The sequence below is a fragment of the Physeter macrocephalus genome, chromosome 6, assembly GCF_002837175.3.
Source record: "Physeter macrocephalus isolate SW-GA chromosome 6, ASM283717v5, whole genome shotgun sequence".
Taxonomy (NCBI): Eukaryota; Metazoa; Chordata; class Mammalia; order Artiodactyla; family Physeteridae; genus Physeter; species Physeter macrocephalus.
This window is the reverse complement of record NC_041219.1, coordinates 84965247-84980887: the sequence shown is the minus strand read 5'-3', so window position 1 is coordinate 84980887 and position 15641 is coordinate 84965247. Positions and strand designations below refer to the sequence as shown.

At 48.6% G+C, this 15641-nt stretch overlaps 1 protein-coding gene across 1 annotated transcript in view; it reads left to right on the top strand.

Moving 5' to 3' along the window:
- The first annotated feature begins 13209 nt into the window (after nt 1-13209).
- The window catches only part of LRP1 (LDL receptor related protein 1), an 80099-nt gene continuing 77667 nt past the window's right edge, over nt 13210-15641 (top strand). Inside the window, exon 1 of the mRNA XM_024122969.3 lies at nt 13210-13515. Coding sequence (XP_023978737.1) covers nt 13449-13515 — 67 coding nt within the window. The 5' untranslated portion in view covers nt 13210-13448. The remainder of the gene's footprint in view (nt 13516-15641) is intronic.

Sequence of the window (15641 nt, the reverse complement as noted above, 5' to 3'; positions counted from 1 at the left end):
GCCAAAGCCAGGCCTATGCTGCCCCCTGGTGTCTGAACTGATTCCCAGAGCCCAGCTCCTCCTCCTCCCCTCCACGTGGATGGGCAAGTGTGTGCAGGGGCGCGCCCAGCCAAGCAGCAGAGGGTAGCAGTTAAGAACTTGGCCTCTGCGGACAGGCTGCATGGGTTCAGATCCTGCCAACGTTGCTAACTGCACAACTCTGGGCAGTTTACTATTTGTGCTTCAGTTTTGTCATCGGTAAAATGGAGCAAATAATGGTCTTAACTTATAAAGTTGTGAGAGTGAAATGCAATAATACATGTGAAGGCTTAGAACAATGCCTGGCACATAGTAAACGTTAGGCACCATTTTTATGTCCCAGAATTAGCCAGACAGGAGGAAGACAGAAGGGCCTCCATCCTACATAGGGTCCCCGGATTTGAGGGTAATGTTACCGCCACAAAGGCAGAGGCTATTGGAGGTATGTTTATGTATTTATTGTGTCGGGAAGGCAACCAGTTGAAAAGGAGGGAGAGCCGGGGTGGAGATGGCAGGCAGGCAATCTGTCCATGGGTTTAAACGGCTAGGATTGCAGCACGCGCACAAAGGCACTCACGACACAGGCACTTTGTGTGTGCTCCCGGGCGCCTACTCTGCCTGCAGACATCCACAGACAGTGGCTGAATTCAGGCTTTGCCATCTAAGGGTCTCCGGAGGGCCAAGTCCTTCAGAACTTTGGCAAGAGGAGGAGAGGCGTGAACTTTGGCTCTTTTTCGGGGGTAGGAAGGTGAGGAGCACGTACTGGTAGTAAAACAATATTTATTATCATCTTCTCTAACTGATTGCCCTGATGGGGACACTGTGATGTCGTCAAAGGAATTTAGAGGCATGGCTGACACGGGTCTGATTCCACTTAAGAGCTTTGTGACTGTGTGTCAACCCCTCAAATGGAGACAAAAGCTATACCTACTTGACATGGCCTAGGCCAGGGTGAGGTGTCGAGGGTGCCAAATTGGAGAAGGCACCCATCTTCAGGTGGTGCAAGTAAGTGGTTGGCTAGACTACTGGTAATGACGCCGCCATTTGCATGACCCTGAGAGTGAGTGCTTTGCTTGCCTCACCCTCCTCCGGGTCCCACCATCCCTGCACTTTCTGTAAAGATCGCATGAGGGAAAGCCGAGGAAAAAAGCATTTTGTAGTCTATGAACTGCATGTTGCAACCCAATAGTGAGTCACAAAATCAGTTTGGTGAGTGTATTCGTTTGCTAGGGCTGCCATAACAAAGCACCACAGCTGGGGGTGGGGGTGGGGGGGTGGCTTAGACCACAGAAGGAATTCATTGTGTCACAGTACCAGAGGCCAGAAGTCCAAGGTCAAGGTGTTGGCAGGGTTGGTCCCCTCTGAGGGCTGAGAGAGAGAATCCGTTCCAGGCCTCTCTCCTCGGCTTGTAGATGGCCATCTTCCTATTAACATGGTATTCTCGCTATATGCAAGTCTGTCTCCAAGTTTCCGCCCGTTTTTTGCCGCACCACGCAGCTTGTGGGATCTTAGTTCCCCGACCAGGGATCAAACCTGGGGCCCGGGCAATGAAAGCACCGAGTCCTAACCACCAGGCAATTCCCAAGTTTCCCCTTTTTATAAGGATACCAATCATATTGGATTAGGGCCCACCCTAAGGACCTCATTTTAACTTGATTACCTTTGTAAAGACCCTATCTCCAAATAAGGTCATGTTCTGAGGTACTGGGGGTACCTCATATGAATATGAATTTTTGAGGGATATATGAATTCAACGTATTAATATACAAATTTTCAAGAGACACAGTTCAACCCGTAACAGTGAGCCTTGACCATCAGTATTTTTTTAATGAATTTATTTATTTATTCATTTATTTTTGGCTGCGTCAGGTCTTCATTGCTGCGCGGGGGCTTTCTCTAGTTGCGGTGAGCGGGGGCTATTCTTCATTGCGGTGCGTGGGCTTCTCATTGCAGTGGCTTCTCTTGTTGCGGAGCGCGGGCTCTAGGCGCGCGGGCTTCAGTAGTTGTAGCATGCAGGCTCAGTTGTGGCTTGCAGGCTCGAGCGCAGGCTCAGTAGTTGTGGCGCATGGGCCTTAGTTGCTCCACGACATGTGGGATCTTCCTGGACCAGGGATTGAACCCGTGTCCCCTGCACTGGCAGGCGGATTCTTAACCACTGCGCCATCAGGGAAGTCCACTGACCATCACTTTTTTAAAACAAAGTATGATAGAATAGAAAATATCAGAATGCATCACACAAAGTGAGGATAAGAGGTGTCTAATGAAACTTGTTTCTGTTTTATATATTTATCTGAGTTCTAGGTCTTGATGTAAAAGATACTTTTCAGTGCTGGTTGTGATCAAAAACAAAGCACCATTTGGATGTTGGTAACCATCACATATCACTTTGCATTGCTTTTTAATTATCTTATGGGTACATCCTTCTCTGACAAGGACATAAGCTCCCAGAGGGCGGGGACACATATCATCCTGTAAACTCTGCTATGCAGCTAGAAAAAAACAAAATTCATCCTCGCTAGTGAATACAAAAACTACCATTTACTGAGTGCTTACTGTGTACCTGGTGCTGGGCTGTTTTACATACACTCTCTTATATGAGGACTAAACTTAGTGATGGATTGATGGCAGGAGCTTAGTATATTTCACAGACAAGGTGAATGCGTGTCACATTCAGGAGCACTGGGCAGCAGCCTGGGATTTGTGGAGGATTGAGGGATAGAAGGAAAATTTCACAGAAGAAGTGTGGGAAGGTGCTGTGGGCCCCTAGGCAGCTCTGCCTCCCAGGCCTTTTCTATTCCAAATTTCCATTCACCTTGATACCAACTCACCATTTAGATTAGAGGAAACGGAGGCTATCAGTTGGAAACTCCTCCAGTTTCCTGCTCTCTGCCAACAGACATTTCATCAGCACCTGCACCGTCCCTTCAGGCTCAGAGCAGAGGGTGTCTCTGTCCCTGCTCCTGCCCAAAGTATGTTTCTCCACCTGTGCTCAGGGCTTCTCCTTCTGCCTCCCCAGGCACTGTTCCATTAATTGTCCCCTCCATCTTCCAAATCTCCAGCATCTCATTTGCTAATTATTACAGCTCTTTTTTTTCTGACCCATGCTTTGAGTCTTGCGGGATCTTAGTTCCCCGACCAGGGACTGAACCCGGACCATGGCAGTGAAAGTGCCAAGTTCTAACCACTGGACCACCATGGAATTCCCAATTACAGCTGTTTACCCTCAGCATATAAACATGTTCAAATCCCTCCACCTTTAAAAAAGTGAATCATGGCTTCCCTGGTGGTGCAGTGGTTGGGAGTCCACCTGCCAATGCAGGGGACACAGGTTCGAGCCCTGGTCTGGGAGGATCCCACATGCCGCAGAGCGGCTAGGCATGAGCCACAACTGCTGAGCCTGTGCTCTAGAGCCCACGAGCCACAAATGCTGGTCCCATGTGCCGCAACTGCTGAGGCCCGCACACCTGGAGCCCATGCTCCGCAACAAGAGTGGCCCCCGCTCGCTGCAACTAGAGAAAGCCCGCGTGCAGCAACAAAAACCCAATGCAGCCAAAAATAAAAATAAATAAATTTATTTTTTTTAAAAAGTGAATCATACTGATAGCAAGCAAACAAAGCAATCCTCCCAGAATCTGTGTCCCGTTAATTCAATAAAAAAATTTGTTGGGTGTCTGTTCTTAGGCTCTTATAGCTGAGAGGGGGAGTCAGATTTGTCAACAATGATACAACAGCATAATTGGGGCTGTGATTCCAGTGAAGCACAGGGTGCTGTGGGAGCATGTGGGAGGGGCACCTAAACTAGGTAGGGGATAGGAGAGATCAGGGAGGTGATGCTGGAACTGAATCTTAAAGAAAATTAAGATTCAGGAGTTATTGAGGCAAAGAACAAGAGGAGAGTTAAACCAGGAAGGGGATCTAGCGTGTGCAAAAGCATGGATACTGTGGGAGCAAGGTACCTTCTGGAAATGGTAGTAGTTGGCAATGTGGAACATTAGAGGATTTAGGGCAGGTGAGTGATATGATGAGATTTAGTAGAGAGACCACCCTGGCTGCAGCGTGGAAGATGGATTTAAAGAGTAAGTCTGAAGCCAGGAGAACTGTTCAGAAGGTTAATAATAATGAAGAAGGAGACCATGGGATGGAGGAGGAGAAGTGAAGCATTGTGGGATGGAGGCCAGTTAGGAAGAGAAGTAAAGACATGAGGAGCCAGTGGGAAAGGAAAGAACAGAGTCAAGGAACTGGAAGTCTCAACCAACCTAAAGATCAGCCTTCCTGGGAGAAGGGAAAGAAGGAACTGAAGGGCTGGTCGGAGACAAGGGGGTGAGATTTCCGTCGAGTTCTCCTGGGAGGGTGTGGCAGAGGTCACAGCTATGGGAGTGAGTGGCTATGGCAACATGGAGGTGAGCACTGGAGTTGAGGACGTCAAGAACCAAGAGGCCAGGGTGCCGCTGGACTACCTGCATGAACATTGAAGCCACCTGGGTTTGCTAAAGACCTGAGGTGGCCAGGAAGACGGTGAGTCAGATGCCAAAGTCTTTCTTCAAGGAGAGTGGGCAAATGACCCATCAGCAGATGGCAGCAAAAGTAATAACGTTTAGTGAGGGTTCATGTGTTACTTTCATTCCTACTTTTTATATAATATAAGTAGTGTACATTTTATCCTACAACAATACTGTGAAATAGAACTATGTGCCCAATGTGGTAGTCACTAGCCATATATGACTATTTCATTTTTTTTTTTCTTGGCCACACCATGCAGCATGTGGGATCTTAGTTCCCCAATCAGGGATCAAACCCGTGCCCCCTACATTGGGAGTAGGGAGTCTTAACCACTGGACCGCCAAGGAAGTCCCTGTGACTCTGTAATTTTAATTAATAAACTCAGTTCCTCAGGTGCACTAGTCTCGTTTCAAATGCTCAACAGCCACGTATGACCAATGGCTACTTTATTAGCACAGGCGTGGGACATTTCCATCATCACAGTAAGTTCTGTTGGATGGTGCTGATAGCACTCGTTTTACAGATGAGGAAACTGCAGTGTGGAAAGTTTAAGTAATCTGCCCAAGGCCAAAGAGCTGGCAAGTAAGCTGGGATTTGTACCCAGTTAGTCTGGCATAAGCACTGTTGCCCTTAAGCAGTAGGCTACACATCTTCTCAATGGAAGGTGAAATAGCTGGCCCTTAAAAGGAAGAGGAATTTGTATGACTATTGGGGCAAACACTGATGATGCCTGCTCAGCAGTGTGTCTTTCTCCCTTGTTGGCAAAATCTGGATTTTGTACAGGTGTTCCCTTCCCATGCATTTAGGGGATGAATCTCATTGGTCTTGCCAATCATGGTATTTCCATTGTCCTGGCCAATAGGACTTTGGGAGGATCTTGGAAAAGATTTTGTTTTTCTTCAATGTCAAGTCCACATGTGATGTCTGGAATAGCTGCAACCATGTTGCAACTGTGAGGAAAGAGACCATCAACCACTGAAGACAGAGTATCAGCAGGAAGTGGTAGAAAACTCTTGATGAATCAACCAGCCCTGGATCTGTTCTTAAACTCTTTATTCAATCTCCTTTAATTGGGTCTTCTGGTCCTTGCTGCTCGATGCATCCCTAACTGAGACTTTGGTGGAGCCACATTGACTATAAGAAATGGAGAGCACAGAGCAGGCTGACTGCCCTTGCTCCCACCACCACCTGACTTGTCCACTTGGGAGAATAAGTGATATCTCTTTAAAAAAAAAAAAAAAAAAGAGTGTCTTCAGGGAAGAGCCATGTTTCAGACAAGCAAAGAGGGGCAAGGATAATCTGAGCCAAGGGTGACCCAGTGCCTTGTGCAAGGAAGGGATTGGGGAGCAGTGCAAGGGTGGTCAGGAAGAGGAAGCACTAGGCTGAGTGGAGAAGGGTGAACGCCCATTGAGGCCTGCCAAGGATGACAGGATGTGAGCAATGGTGGGGTCAGCTGATCTCAAGGTCCTAAATGTCAAGGTCCCTGCGGCTGTCAGGGGCTTACTGTGGCCAACAGACCTTCACCTCACAGAAGGACAATTAGCAGTCCTGGTGGGTGGGCGAAAGCAGGCGTCTCTGGATGGAGCCAACTGTGATCAGGATTGAGCCTCTGCAAGGAAATTCCAGCCCTCTAAGTAGCACTCTAATTACTGTCTTGCCTTTCCCTCTTCCCTGGTACAGCCAAGCTTCTTGGGAAAGTTATTCACATTCCCTGTCTTCCCTTCCTCACCTCCTCAGTACACTGCCAGCTGTCTACTGCCCCCACCAGTCCAATGAAACTGTTCTGACCCATGTCACACATGCCCTCCTAGAATGATGACCTGTCCCTTTTCTGTCTGGACTGCTCAGCAGTATCCAACACTGTTAGCCACTCTTGAATAAGCTCTTCCCCCACTGGTTTTCATGGTCCCTCTCTCCTAGTCTTCCCCCTACCTGTCTGGGTGCTCCTTCTCAGTCTCCTGTCTTCACAGGCTACACTTCCTTGTAACCTCATCCACACTCAAGGCTGCAGCATATGAGGGGCAAAGCAATGTAACGTGGTTAAAACCATGGCCTCTGGGGCCAGGCCACCTGGGTTCAAATCCTTGCCCTACCACTTGGTTGCTGTATGACATCTACATCCCTATCAAGATGTAGGTCATTATCCTCACCCCACCCCCTGGGGGAGCCACTGTTCTAATTTTTTCCATGGTAGCTTTGTTTTGTCTGTTCTAGAATTCATATAAATGGAATAAAACAGGATGTGCTTTGGAGGCAGAGGGATGGACTGGGAGTTTCGGGTTGGTAGATGCAAACTATTACATTTAGAATGGATAAACAACAAGGTCCTAATGTATAGCACAGGGAACTATATTCTATATCCTGTGATAAACCATAATGGAAAATAATATAAAAAAAGAATGTATATATGTGTATAACTGAGTCACTTTGCTGTACAGCAGAGATTGGCACACATTGTAAATCAACTATACTTCAATTAAAAACAAAACAAAAAACCAGGATGTGCTTTTATGTCTGGCTTCTTATACTCACCATGTCTTGAGGTTTATCGTGTTGTTGTGGGTATCCATAGTGTGTCCATTTTTATTACTAAGTAGTATCCCATGGTAGAGCTATACCATAGTTTGTTTATCCTTTTTTAAAAACATGATAGCTACCTGGGCCATAGCCAGTTTTTGGCTATTATGAAGAAAACTACTATGAACATTCTTTTTTTTTTTAAATTTATTTAATTAATTAATTTATTTTTGGCTGTATTGGGTCTTCTTTGCTGCGCGCGGGCTTTCTCTAGTTGCAGGGAGCGGGGGCTACCATTGCGTTGCGCAGGCTTCTCATTGTGGTGGCTTCTCTTGTTGGGGAGCACGGGCTCTAGAGCACAGCCTCAGTAGTTGTGGCGCATGGGCATAGCTGCTCCGTGGCATGTGGGATCTTCCCGGACCAGGGCTCGAACCCGTGTCCCCTGCATTGGTAGGCGGATTCTTAACCACTGCTCCACCAGGGAAGCCCTAGGAACATTCTTTGAATCTTTGTGTGACCATACGTTTTGATTTCTCTTGAATCAATAACTAGGAGTATAATTGCTGGGTCACGGGGTAGATATGTGCTTAGTTATATAAGAAACTGCTACATATTTTTCCAAATTTATAGCACATTTTACATTCCCAACACTGTATGAGAGTTCCAGTTGCTTTACATTCTTACTAGCATTTGGTATTGTCAGTTTTTTAACGTTTAACCATTTTGGTGAGTATGGAGAATTATCTCACTGCGGTTTTAATTTGCATTTTCTTGATGACTGGAGATATTGAGCACTTTTCATGTGCTTATTGGGCATTCATACATGTTCTTTTGTGATGTATCTGTTCAAATCTTTTGTCCATTTTTTAAAAATGGTGTGTCTTTTTATTACTGTGTTATAGGAACTTTTTTATGTATCCTGGATACCAGTTTTTTTTTTTAATTTAATTTTTTATTTTTTGGCTGCACCGCATGGCATGTGGGATCTTAGTTCCCTGGTCAGGGATTGAACCCACACCCCCTGCAATGGAAGTGCGGAGTCTTAACCACTGGACCGCCAGGGAAGTCCCAATACCAGTTCTTTGTGAGATCAATATTTTGCTTACCTTTTGGCTTACTTATTCGTTTTCTTAATGGTGTCTTTTGATGAGTAAAAGTTTTCAATTTTGATGTTTCTTTTATCAATTTTTTTTCTTTTATGGTTATTGCTTTCTATAACATAAGAAAATTTTTGCCTACTTCCAAGTCATGAAGATATTCCATGTCTTCACCTAAAAACCTTATGATTTAGCTTGTATGGCTTAGGTCTATCATTAATCTTGAATCAATTTTTGCACATGGTGTGAGGTAGGGATCACGATTTACTTATTTCTCCCATATGGATATTCAGTTGTTCCAGCACAATTTTTTTGAAAGATATTCCTTTTCCCAGTGGATTGCTTTGACATCTTCATCAAAATTAAATGACCTTTAAGTGTGAGTCTATTTCTCGCCCTCTATTCTATCCCACAGATCTGTTTGTCAATCCTTATGCCAGTACCATAGTGTCTTGATTATGGTAGCTTACAAGTCTTGAAGTCAAGTACTACTAGTTCTCTGGCACTGAGAAATTTTTTTTTGTCAGCATTGGGATTTTAAAACTCCCCGGGTGATTCTAATGTGCTGCCAAAATCTGAGAAGTTGAGAACATTCTAATGTGAGCCACAGTTTCTAGACTCAGCTTTCCCTGTCACTATCCTCTAGGCCAACATGATAAACTAATTAATATACTTGATCCTACCTCTTTACCTGGAATCCTCTTCCTCTTCAGCTCTATGGCTTGTGCATTAAGGACTTCATCAATTTCTCACCTGGCTCCCCACTACTTCTAGAAAAACATTCTAAGTCCTTAGTGTGGCTAAAATCACCTTTTGATTAGGCTCCCTGATACTTCATCCATTATCTTCCCCAATAAGTACCTTAAGCTTCAGCCATACCATAATTGCCTCAAATGTTTTAAACTTCTTCATGCCTCCATGCCTTTGCCTGTCCTCCAGCCTAAAACACACTTTCCTTCTGTCATTGTTTATCATCTCCTTCCTCTCTTTCAACACATAGCCTGGTATCATCTACTCTGCCCTGCTTTGACCCTCTTATCTGGAATAGGTATCCTGCCCTGGTTCCCTCTGTGCCATGTACCTTTATCACAGGCATTAAGGTACTTTGTTGTAATTGTCAGTGATTTAGTTGCACAACCCCACTAACCTGTACACTTCTTGAAGGCTGAGACTGTGTGTTTCCATCTCTCGTCCCTAGTGCTTACCAGTGTAACTGGCACGTATGAGGTACCTAATAAATGTTTATTAAATGAAAGAAAACTGGGCTCCAATCTGCACTGTGCTTTGGGGCAGATTCCTTAATTTTTCTGAGACTGTATTTCCATATCTACAAACTGAAAAGAACACTTATGCCACAAGGCGGTTATAAGACTTAAATGAGCTAATCCATGTAAAATCCACTGCATGGATTTGGTATATGGTAAGTACTCAGTAAATCTTGGTTCTCTTCCCACTTTCCACCAGACCCTTCAGACACTCTTCCTGTTTACACTTCTTTAGCTGACCGCTAGGTGGTGTCAGTCTCTGGCCTGACATTCAATCCCAGAGCTGCCCCCTTAATGCCCCATCTCAGTGCCTGTTACAGTCGACAGGAAAGGGAGATGTTTAATAATCTGCTGGGAGATCAAAAAAAAGGGGATATCCTCTCCACCAATTTCTTTGCCCACTGTCACCATTCTTGATATTCCGATCATGGATTGCAGAGAATTCCTCCTTGGTTTCCCCTATTTGGTTACAATACCAACCCAAGGGTTTGAAGATGGAAAAAGCTTCTTTGAATAGAAGTGGGGAGAAAGAGAAGAAGCTGAGGGAGAGAGGGACTATATAATGGGTGCTATAGGAGAAATACGGAGAAAATGCTTCCAGTCACATCCTGTTCGATGGTACTTAATTATGATTGTCTCCTCTACCAGCACAGACTCCCCTAGTCCTAACACTCCTGTCAGCTTACCCACTGAACAGTCAAGAGGTCCTAACGCTGGGTGGATACAAGAAGTAAAAGACATGTTACCTGCCCTTAGGGACCACCTTATGGTCTGATGGTGGACACAGAACCCTCAAAATTAAGTGCTAAGTTCTTGGTACTGAGGCTATCTTGAGAGCAAGTTTGGAACAGGAGAGATAGGCAGAGTGAGAATAACAGGAGAGCCTTGCTGATGAGGGTGGGAAGCAGCTGAGAGAAGAGTATAATTAAAGGCTCAGGTAGAAATATGCATTCTCTTGTCTTATAGAGACAACCTCAGCACTTCACACATTGGAAATAACCCAAGGGCCCAACAATCCCAGTAGACTGTGGAGTATCCAAGCAAGGAGATTCCAAGTAGCCAATACAAAGAGTGAGCTAGATGTGTGTGTACAATGTGGAAAGGGATCAAGATGAGTTAACTGAAAAAAAAGCAAGCTCCAGAACAGTATATACTGTATGAGCTCATTTGTGGTTTTAAAAGATGTTTATTTATATTTGTTTATTTTTATTTTTGGCCACGCCAAGTGGCTTGTGGGGTCTTAGTTCCCTGACCAGGGATTGTACCTGGGCCCTCGGCAGTGAAAGCATGGAGTCCTAACCACTGGACCACCAGGGAACTCCCTGTTTATCATTTCAAAAAAAAAAACCTCTTGGAAGGAGACCCAAGGAACTCTTACAAGTGGTTATTCTGAGGGTGGGACTGAAGAATGGGAGTATGGAGAGTAGTGGCAAGTTTACTTTTCATCTTGTACCTTCCTATACTCTGAGTTTTGCAACCACTAAGGATTACCATTTTTTACAATATAACGTTCATAAAAATAAACACACATTCACATTCAGGAGATAGCAGGGGTTGGGACGTAGCAAACGAAAAGTGTCAATATGCTGGCTGAGGCCAGATATTGGGAGGCCAGCACTGGGAGAAGAGTTCACATTTGATTCCATTGTCTATAGACACCCAGTAGAGGTTTGCCAGCCAGGAAGAGACACAGGGAAAGCAGTTTCAGGAAGATTCACCTGCATGAGATAGGTATCAGGGAGAGGAATGGGGCTGCCCCCTCACAACCCTCTCGGGCTACGTATGGTCACTCCAGCTAGCTTTTCCCTTGCAAAGCCGCCTGAAGTCTGTTTCAGTCTGACTTCACTTGGATGACAACAAGGAGAGGGGGTCCTGGGAGAAGAAGGAACCTAGTAGGAGTTCATTAAAAACATTTAGTTAAGTCCCTGCCATGTGACCACCACTGTGTTATCCCATGAGGTATGGATGAAAGGATGAATAAGACCCCACCCCTGCCCAGAGAAACTCCAGCAGTGGAAATGGAGGAAATCTGAACTCTATTTCAAAGGAAAAACATGACAAATCTTGAGCACAGGTTTCCAAGATTGGTATAGGAGAGAAAGGCCCAGAAGACAAGTTGGCAGTAAGTCTGAGGTTTCTGGCCTGGGAGACTAAAGGCAGGTGGCCTTGGCCCTGAGCAAAGCGAGCCAGGAGGAAGCTCTGGTTTGGTGAAAAGGTCTAGCTCCTTCTGGATTCCTCTCTTGCTCTCACTGCCATCAATAGACAAGTCCTCCATGCTGCTCCACTTTCTGCAAGGGCCAGGCTGGTGTGAGAATTTGGGGCCTTTCCTTGACTAGAACTTTAAAAGGGAGAAGGGTGGTGCAAGCCTCCCTCATCTCTAATGTGAATTTCTGGCGTCACCTGCTGTCTCCCTGAACACTGACTTCCAGACACCAGAAAGTCAGACACCCAAGGTACAGCCTTAAAACACCGCCCAGAAGGGGGCAGTGGCCAGAAGCACATTCACTGGGCTCTGGGAACCGCCCGGCGCCCTGTGGACTCAGAGCAGCATTCCCTTACGCACTCAGGCTGGGACAAAGGTCCGGCACTCAGCAGACACCTCCTTAGAACTCGAGGCCTGGAAACAGAGGTCCAGAGTCCCTCATCTTATTCCAAATCCCTGTTGCTCGGAATCTAAAACCCCGACTCGGTGGGAAGCCAGTCAGAAGGTATAAAAAAACAAAACACCAAACAAAAAAATAAATGAGCCCCGACCTCTTGGGGCGAAGGTGGGTGGACCTTCCTTAACCCCACCCGCTGGTGACTCACCTCCCTCCAAACCAGGGCCTGCCCCTCCCGGTGCCAGGCTAGCAGGGCGGGGCGGGTACTAAGGTGGGCTCCATCCCCAAGCCCTAGGCGGGCAGACAAGCTCCGGCGTGTCCCGGCGGGTGTCCCTGTTTACTCCAAGTCCGGGAGCGAGGTTGGGGCAGGCCGTCTCGGCCCCTCCCCCACCCCGCCCCCCTCCACCGCAGGCCCCAATCCCCGTCCAGGTTTTACAAAGTCTCCAAATCAAAGCTCAGCTTCTCCCCGCATCTTCCCCACGGACTGGCAGCCCCCGACCCCACCCCAGTCATGGGAAGGCACAGTCAGGGTTCCCCCAGGAGATCAGGCCTCGGTCCAGACCTCCCGGTCTTGGATCCGCAGACGGGGCCTGAAATTCTAGGGCAGGACACCGAGTTTCAAGGAAAAGCCGCTCAGCTCTCCTCAACCCCCCTGCCCAACCCCCCTCGCCCCTTCAGCTCCCGAGTGCAAGGGAGAAAGGCCCAATCACGGGAATGGGCGCTCCAGGCCCAAAACCAGCCAGCGAAACCCCGGGAACCCCCCGCTCTCGGACCGGTAGCCAGAGATCCAGATTTGGTCGCCGCTCTGACTCCCCCTCCCCAGGGCAGCGCGCCAAATCGGCGCATGCGCACTCACAGGATTGCCGCGTAGCTCTTTCTCCCCCCCTCTTTTTTTCTTTCCCCGCCCCTTCTCTCCCTCCCTCCTCTCCCGGTCCCCTCCCTCTCCGCCCCCCCCAGCCCGCCCCGCGGCACCTCAGTCCGGGGAACAGTGGTGCGAGCTCCAGGCCCGTGCACTGAGGAGGCGGAAACGAGGGGAGACCCCATAGCTCCATCAGGCCCCTTCCGAAGGCTCCCCCACCCGGTCCACGCCCCCCACTCCCCCACCCCGCCTCCTCCCAATTGTGCATTTTTGCAGCCGGAGGCGGCTCGGAGATGGGGCTGTGAGCTTCGCCCGGGAGGGGGAAAAAGAGGAACGAAGAGAAAAGCCGGGGGTGAAGGGTTTGGATTTGGGGGCAGAGGGTGCACCCCCGTCTGCAGGCCCTCCCCAAGGGGTTCCGAACTCTACCTCTTCACCCAGACCCCTGGTGAGCTTTGCTGAAGGATAGGATAAGAATAGAGGAGGAGAAGGGAGGAAGGAGGGAAAAGGGGGACCCCCCAATTGGGGGGGGCGGCGACGGCGAAAAGTAACAGGACCAGAGGGCAGGGGGCTGCTGCTTGCATCAGCCCCCACCATGCTGACCCCGCCGCTGCTGCTGTTGCTGCCCCTGCTCTCAGCTCTGGTCGCGGCCGCTGTCGATGGTGAGTGAGATTCCACGGCCCCCTTGGACCCCTGGGGACACCCACTCCCCAGCCCCCACTCCTGCGTTCGGATGGGAAAGGGAGACGCGGGAGGGGGTGCCTTTTGTTATCCCAGTCCAGCTGACACAGCAACGGCCTGACTGGGGGTGGGGATGGGGGTCCAATTTGGAGGATAGGGGCCCCGGGCAAATGATGCTTCTGGGACCCCCCCCAGCCCAAACAAAGACCAGAGGCCTCCCCCTTTTTCTGATCCTGGCATCTAGAGGCCTTCTTTTCCTATCTCTGGTGGGGGAGGGCCTCCGCCTCCCCTACATCCTCCACCCCCCCACAGCACATCTGAATTGTAAAGGAATCCGGATTTGCTGTTTACTGGCTGCAAAAGGGGGCGGGGGTCCTTTTGCAGTGGCCTCTGCATCTGGAAGGGGAGCCGGGTCAGGGGTGCCCCGCTGGGCAGAGGGCAGGCAGGACAGGGGGGATGGCTCTGGTGGGGAGAGAGAGGGCCACGGGAGGGCCCCCTGCTTGGGTGTGGAATCTGGGCCCTTGGAGACCGGGCTTGAAGGCCTGGGTCCAGGATCCAGCGGGCTGCCAGCCTGGGTTCCGAAATGAGCACTTCCCCCTCTCAGGGCCTCTGTCAGTAGCCTGGAAAGGGCTGTGTTGGGGGGTGTAGCGGGTGGGGGAAGGTGAAGCTATATGACTTTGAATTTTCCTTCTTAATTCCTGGGAGCTTTGAGATGAAAAACGTTAGATGTCATCATTGGGGAAGGGGACTGGAGAATGGCCTGGAATGCTGAGGTGGGAGGGTGGAGGAAGCCTGCTTTCTCCCTGACTTCTGGTCTGATCACAGTTTGTACTGGAAGGAGAGTTGGTGGCTGGATGGGGTTATGGCTATACCCCCACGCCCTAATTCCCTGCTCCTTTGGTGGATGCGTTTATTTCTCTCCACCATTTCCCCTCCTCCCCTCATACGCACACACTTTGTATACTGCAGTTAGGTTTGGGCTAGAACTGTGTCCTTTTGGAGAAATGGGGTGCCCTCTTGCCTTTCTTTAATGTCAGCTATTTTCCTTCTTACTTGTGAGTCACTGGTTCAAGTCTTGCTCAAGCTTTGAGCTGGGGTCATGGGGTTGGGCTGGGCTGGGCCCCTGATTTGGAAGGGGTGGGATCTCATCCCTTCCCGTCATTTTAGTCCTCTTATCCAGGGAAAAATCTGGACCCAATACCATCATGCACCCCTCCTCCATCTTCTAAATTTTGCCAGATTGTGATTGGGAAAGTTTTTCTCTGAAACCCGACTATCTCTCTCTCTCTCTTCCCCTCCCCACAACTTGCTTCAGTGCGGCGGGGGAGGTTAGGGGGTCAGGAAGTAGCTGTGCCCAGAAAGACAATATATTCAGTAGCTCTCAGTTATGCCGTCTTGGGAACTCTGTCCGCCTACCCCCCACTCCACATCAATTATCTGCCCAAGAGGAGGAAAGAGGCTCTGCCCTGAATACCCTTCAGACCAGCCCTTGCCCATGACTTCCCCAGTTATTCATGTTGTTTCCTCTTCTTCTCAGCCCTGTGAAGTGAGAGGGGAAACTGAGGCAGAGAGATTTGGGTACAACGACTTCTGGGAGGGATAGAAAAAAATTTTAAGAGAGAGTGACCGATCAAGAGCCCCATGATGGGAGGTGGATGGAGTTAGGCAGAGGGAAAAGGGGGATCTCTGTGGAGAGCAGAAAAGGTCCTCAGCCTGGTCAGCAATGGCCCCAGGGAGTTTCACCCCCAGGGTTCCAAAGCGGTTCTATCTGCCACACCAAGTTGGTGGGTGGAGAGTGTTAGAGGGAGACTGGATGTGTTTTCCTTAATGGTCTCCCACGCTTTTGTAAGTCTCCACCCAGTCCACAGCTGTAACCCCAGCTCAAACCAAACTCTATGCAAAGTCCTGGAGAGAGGACCCCTCCCCAAACACCCATACTGTTCTCACCTTAAGAATGGGAATAGTGAATCATCAGTTCTACCCCATTCTGGGGGGTGGGAAAGGGAAACTGCACAGACCTGTAGGGCCGATGTTGTCCAAGACAGCCTATGGATTCCTCTATCCCCACCCCTGCCCTCATGTCTCAGGCCCACAGACACGGAACTTT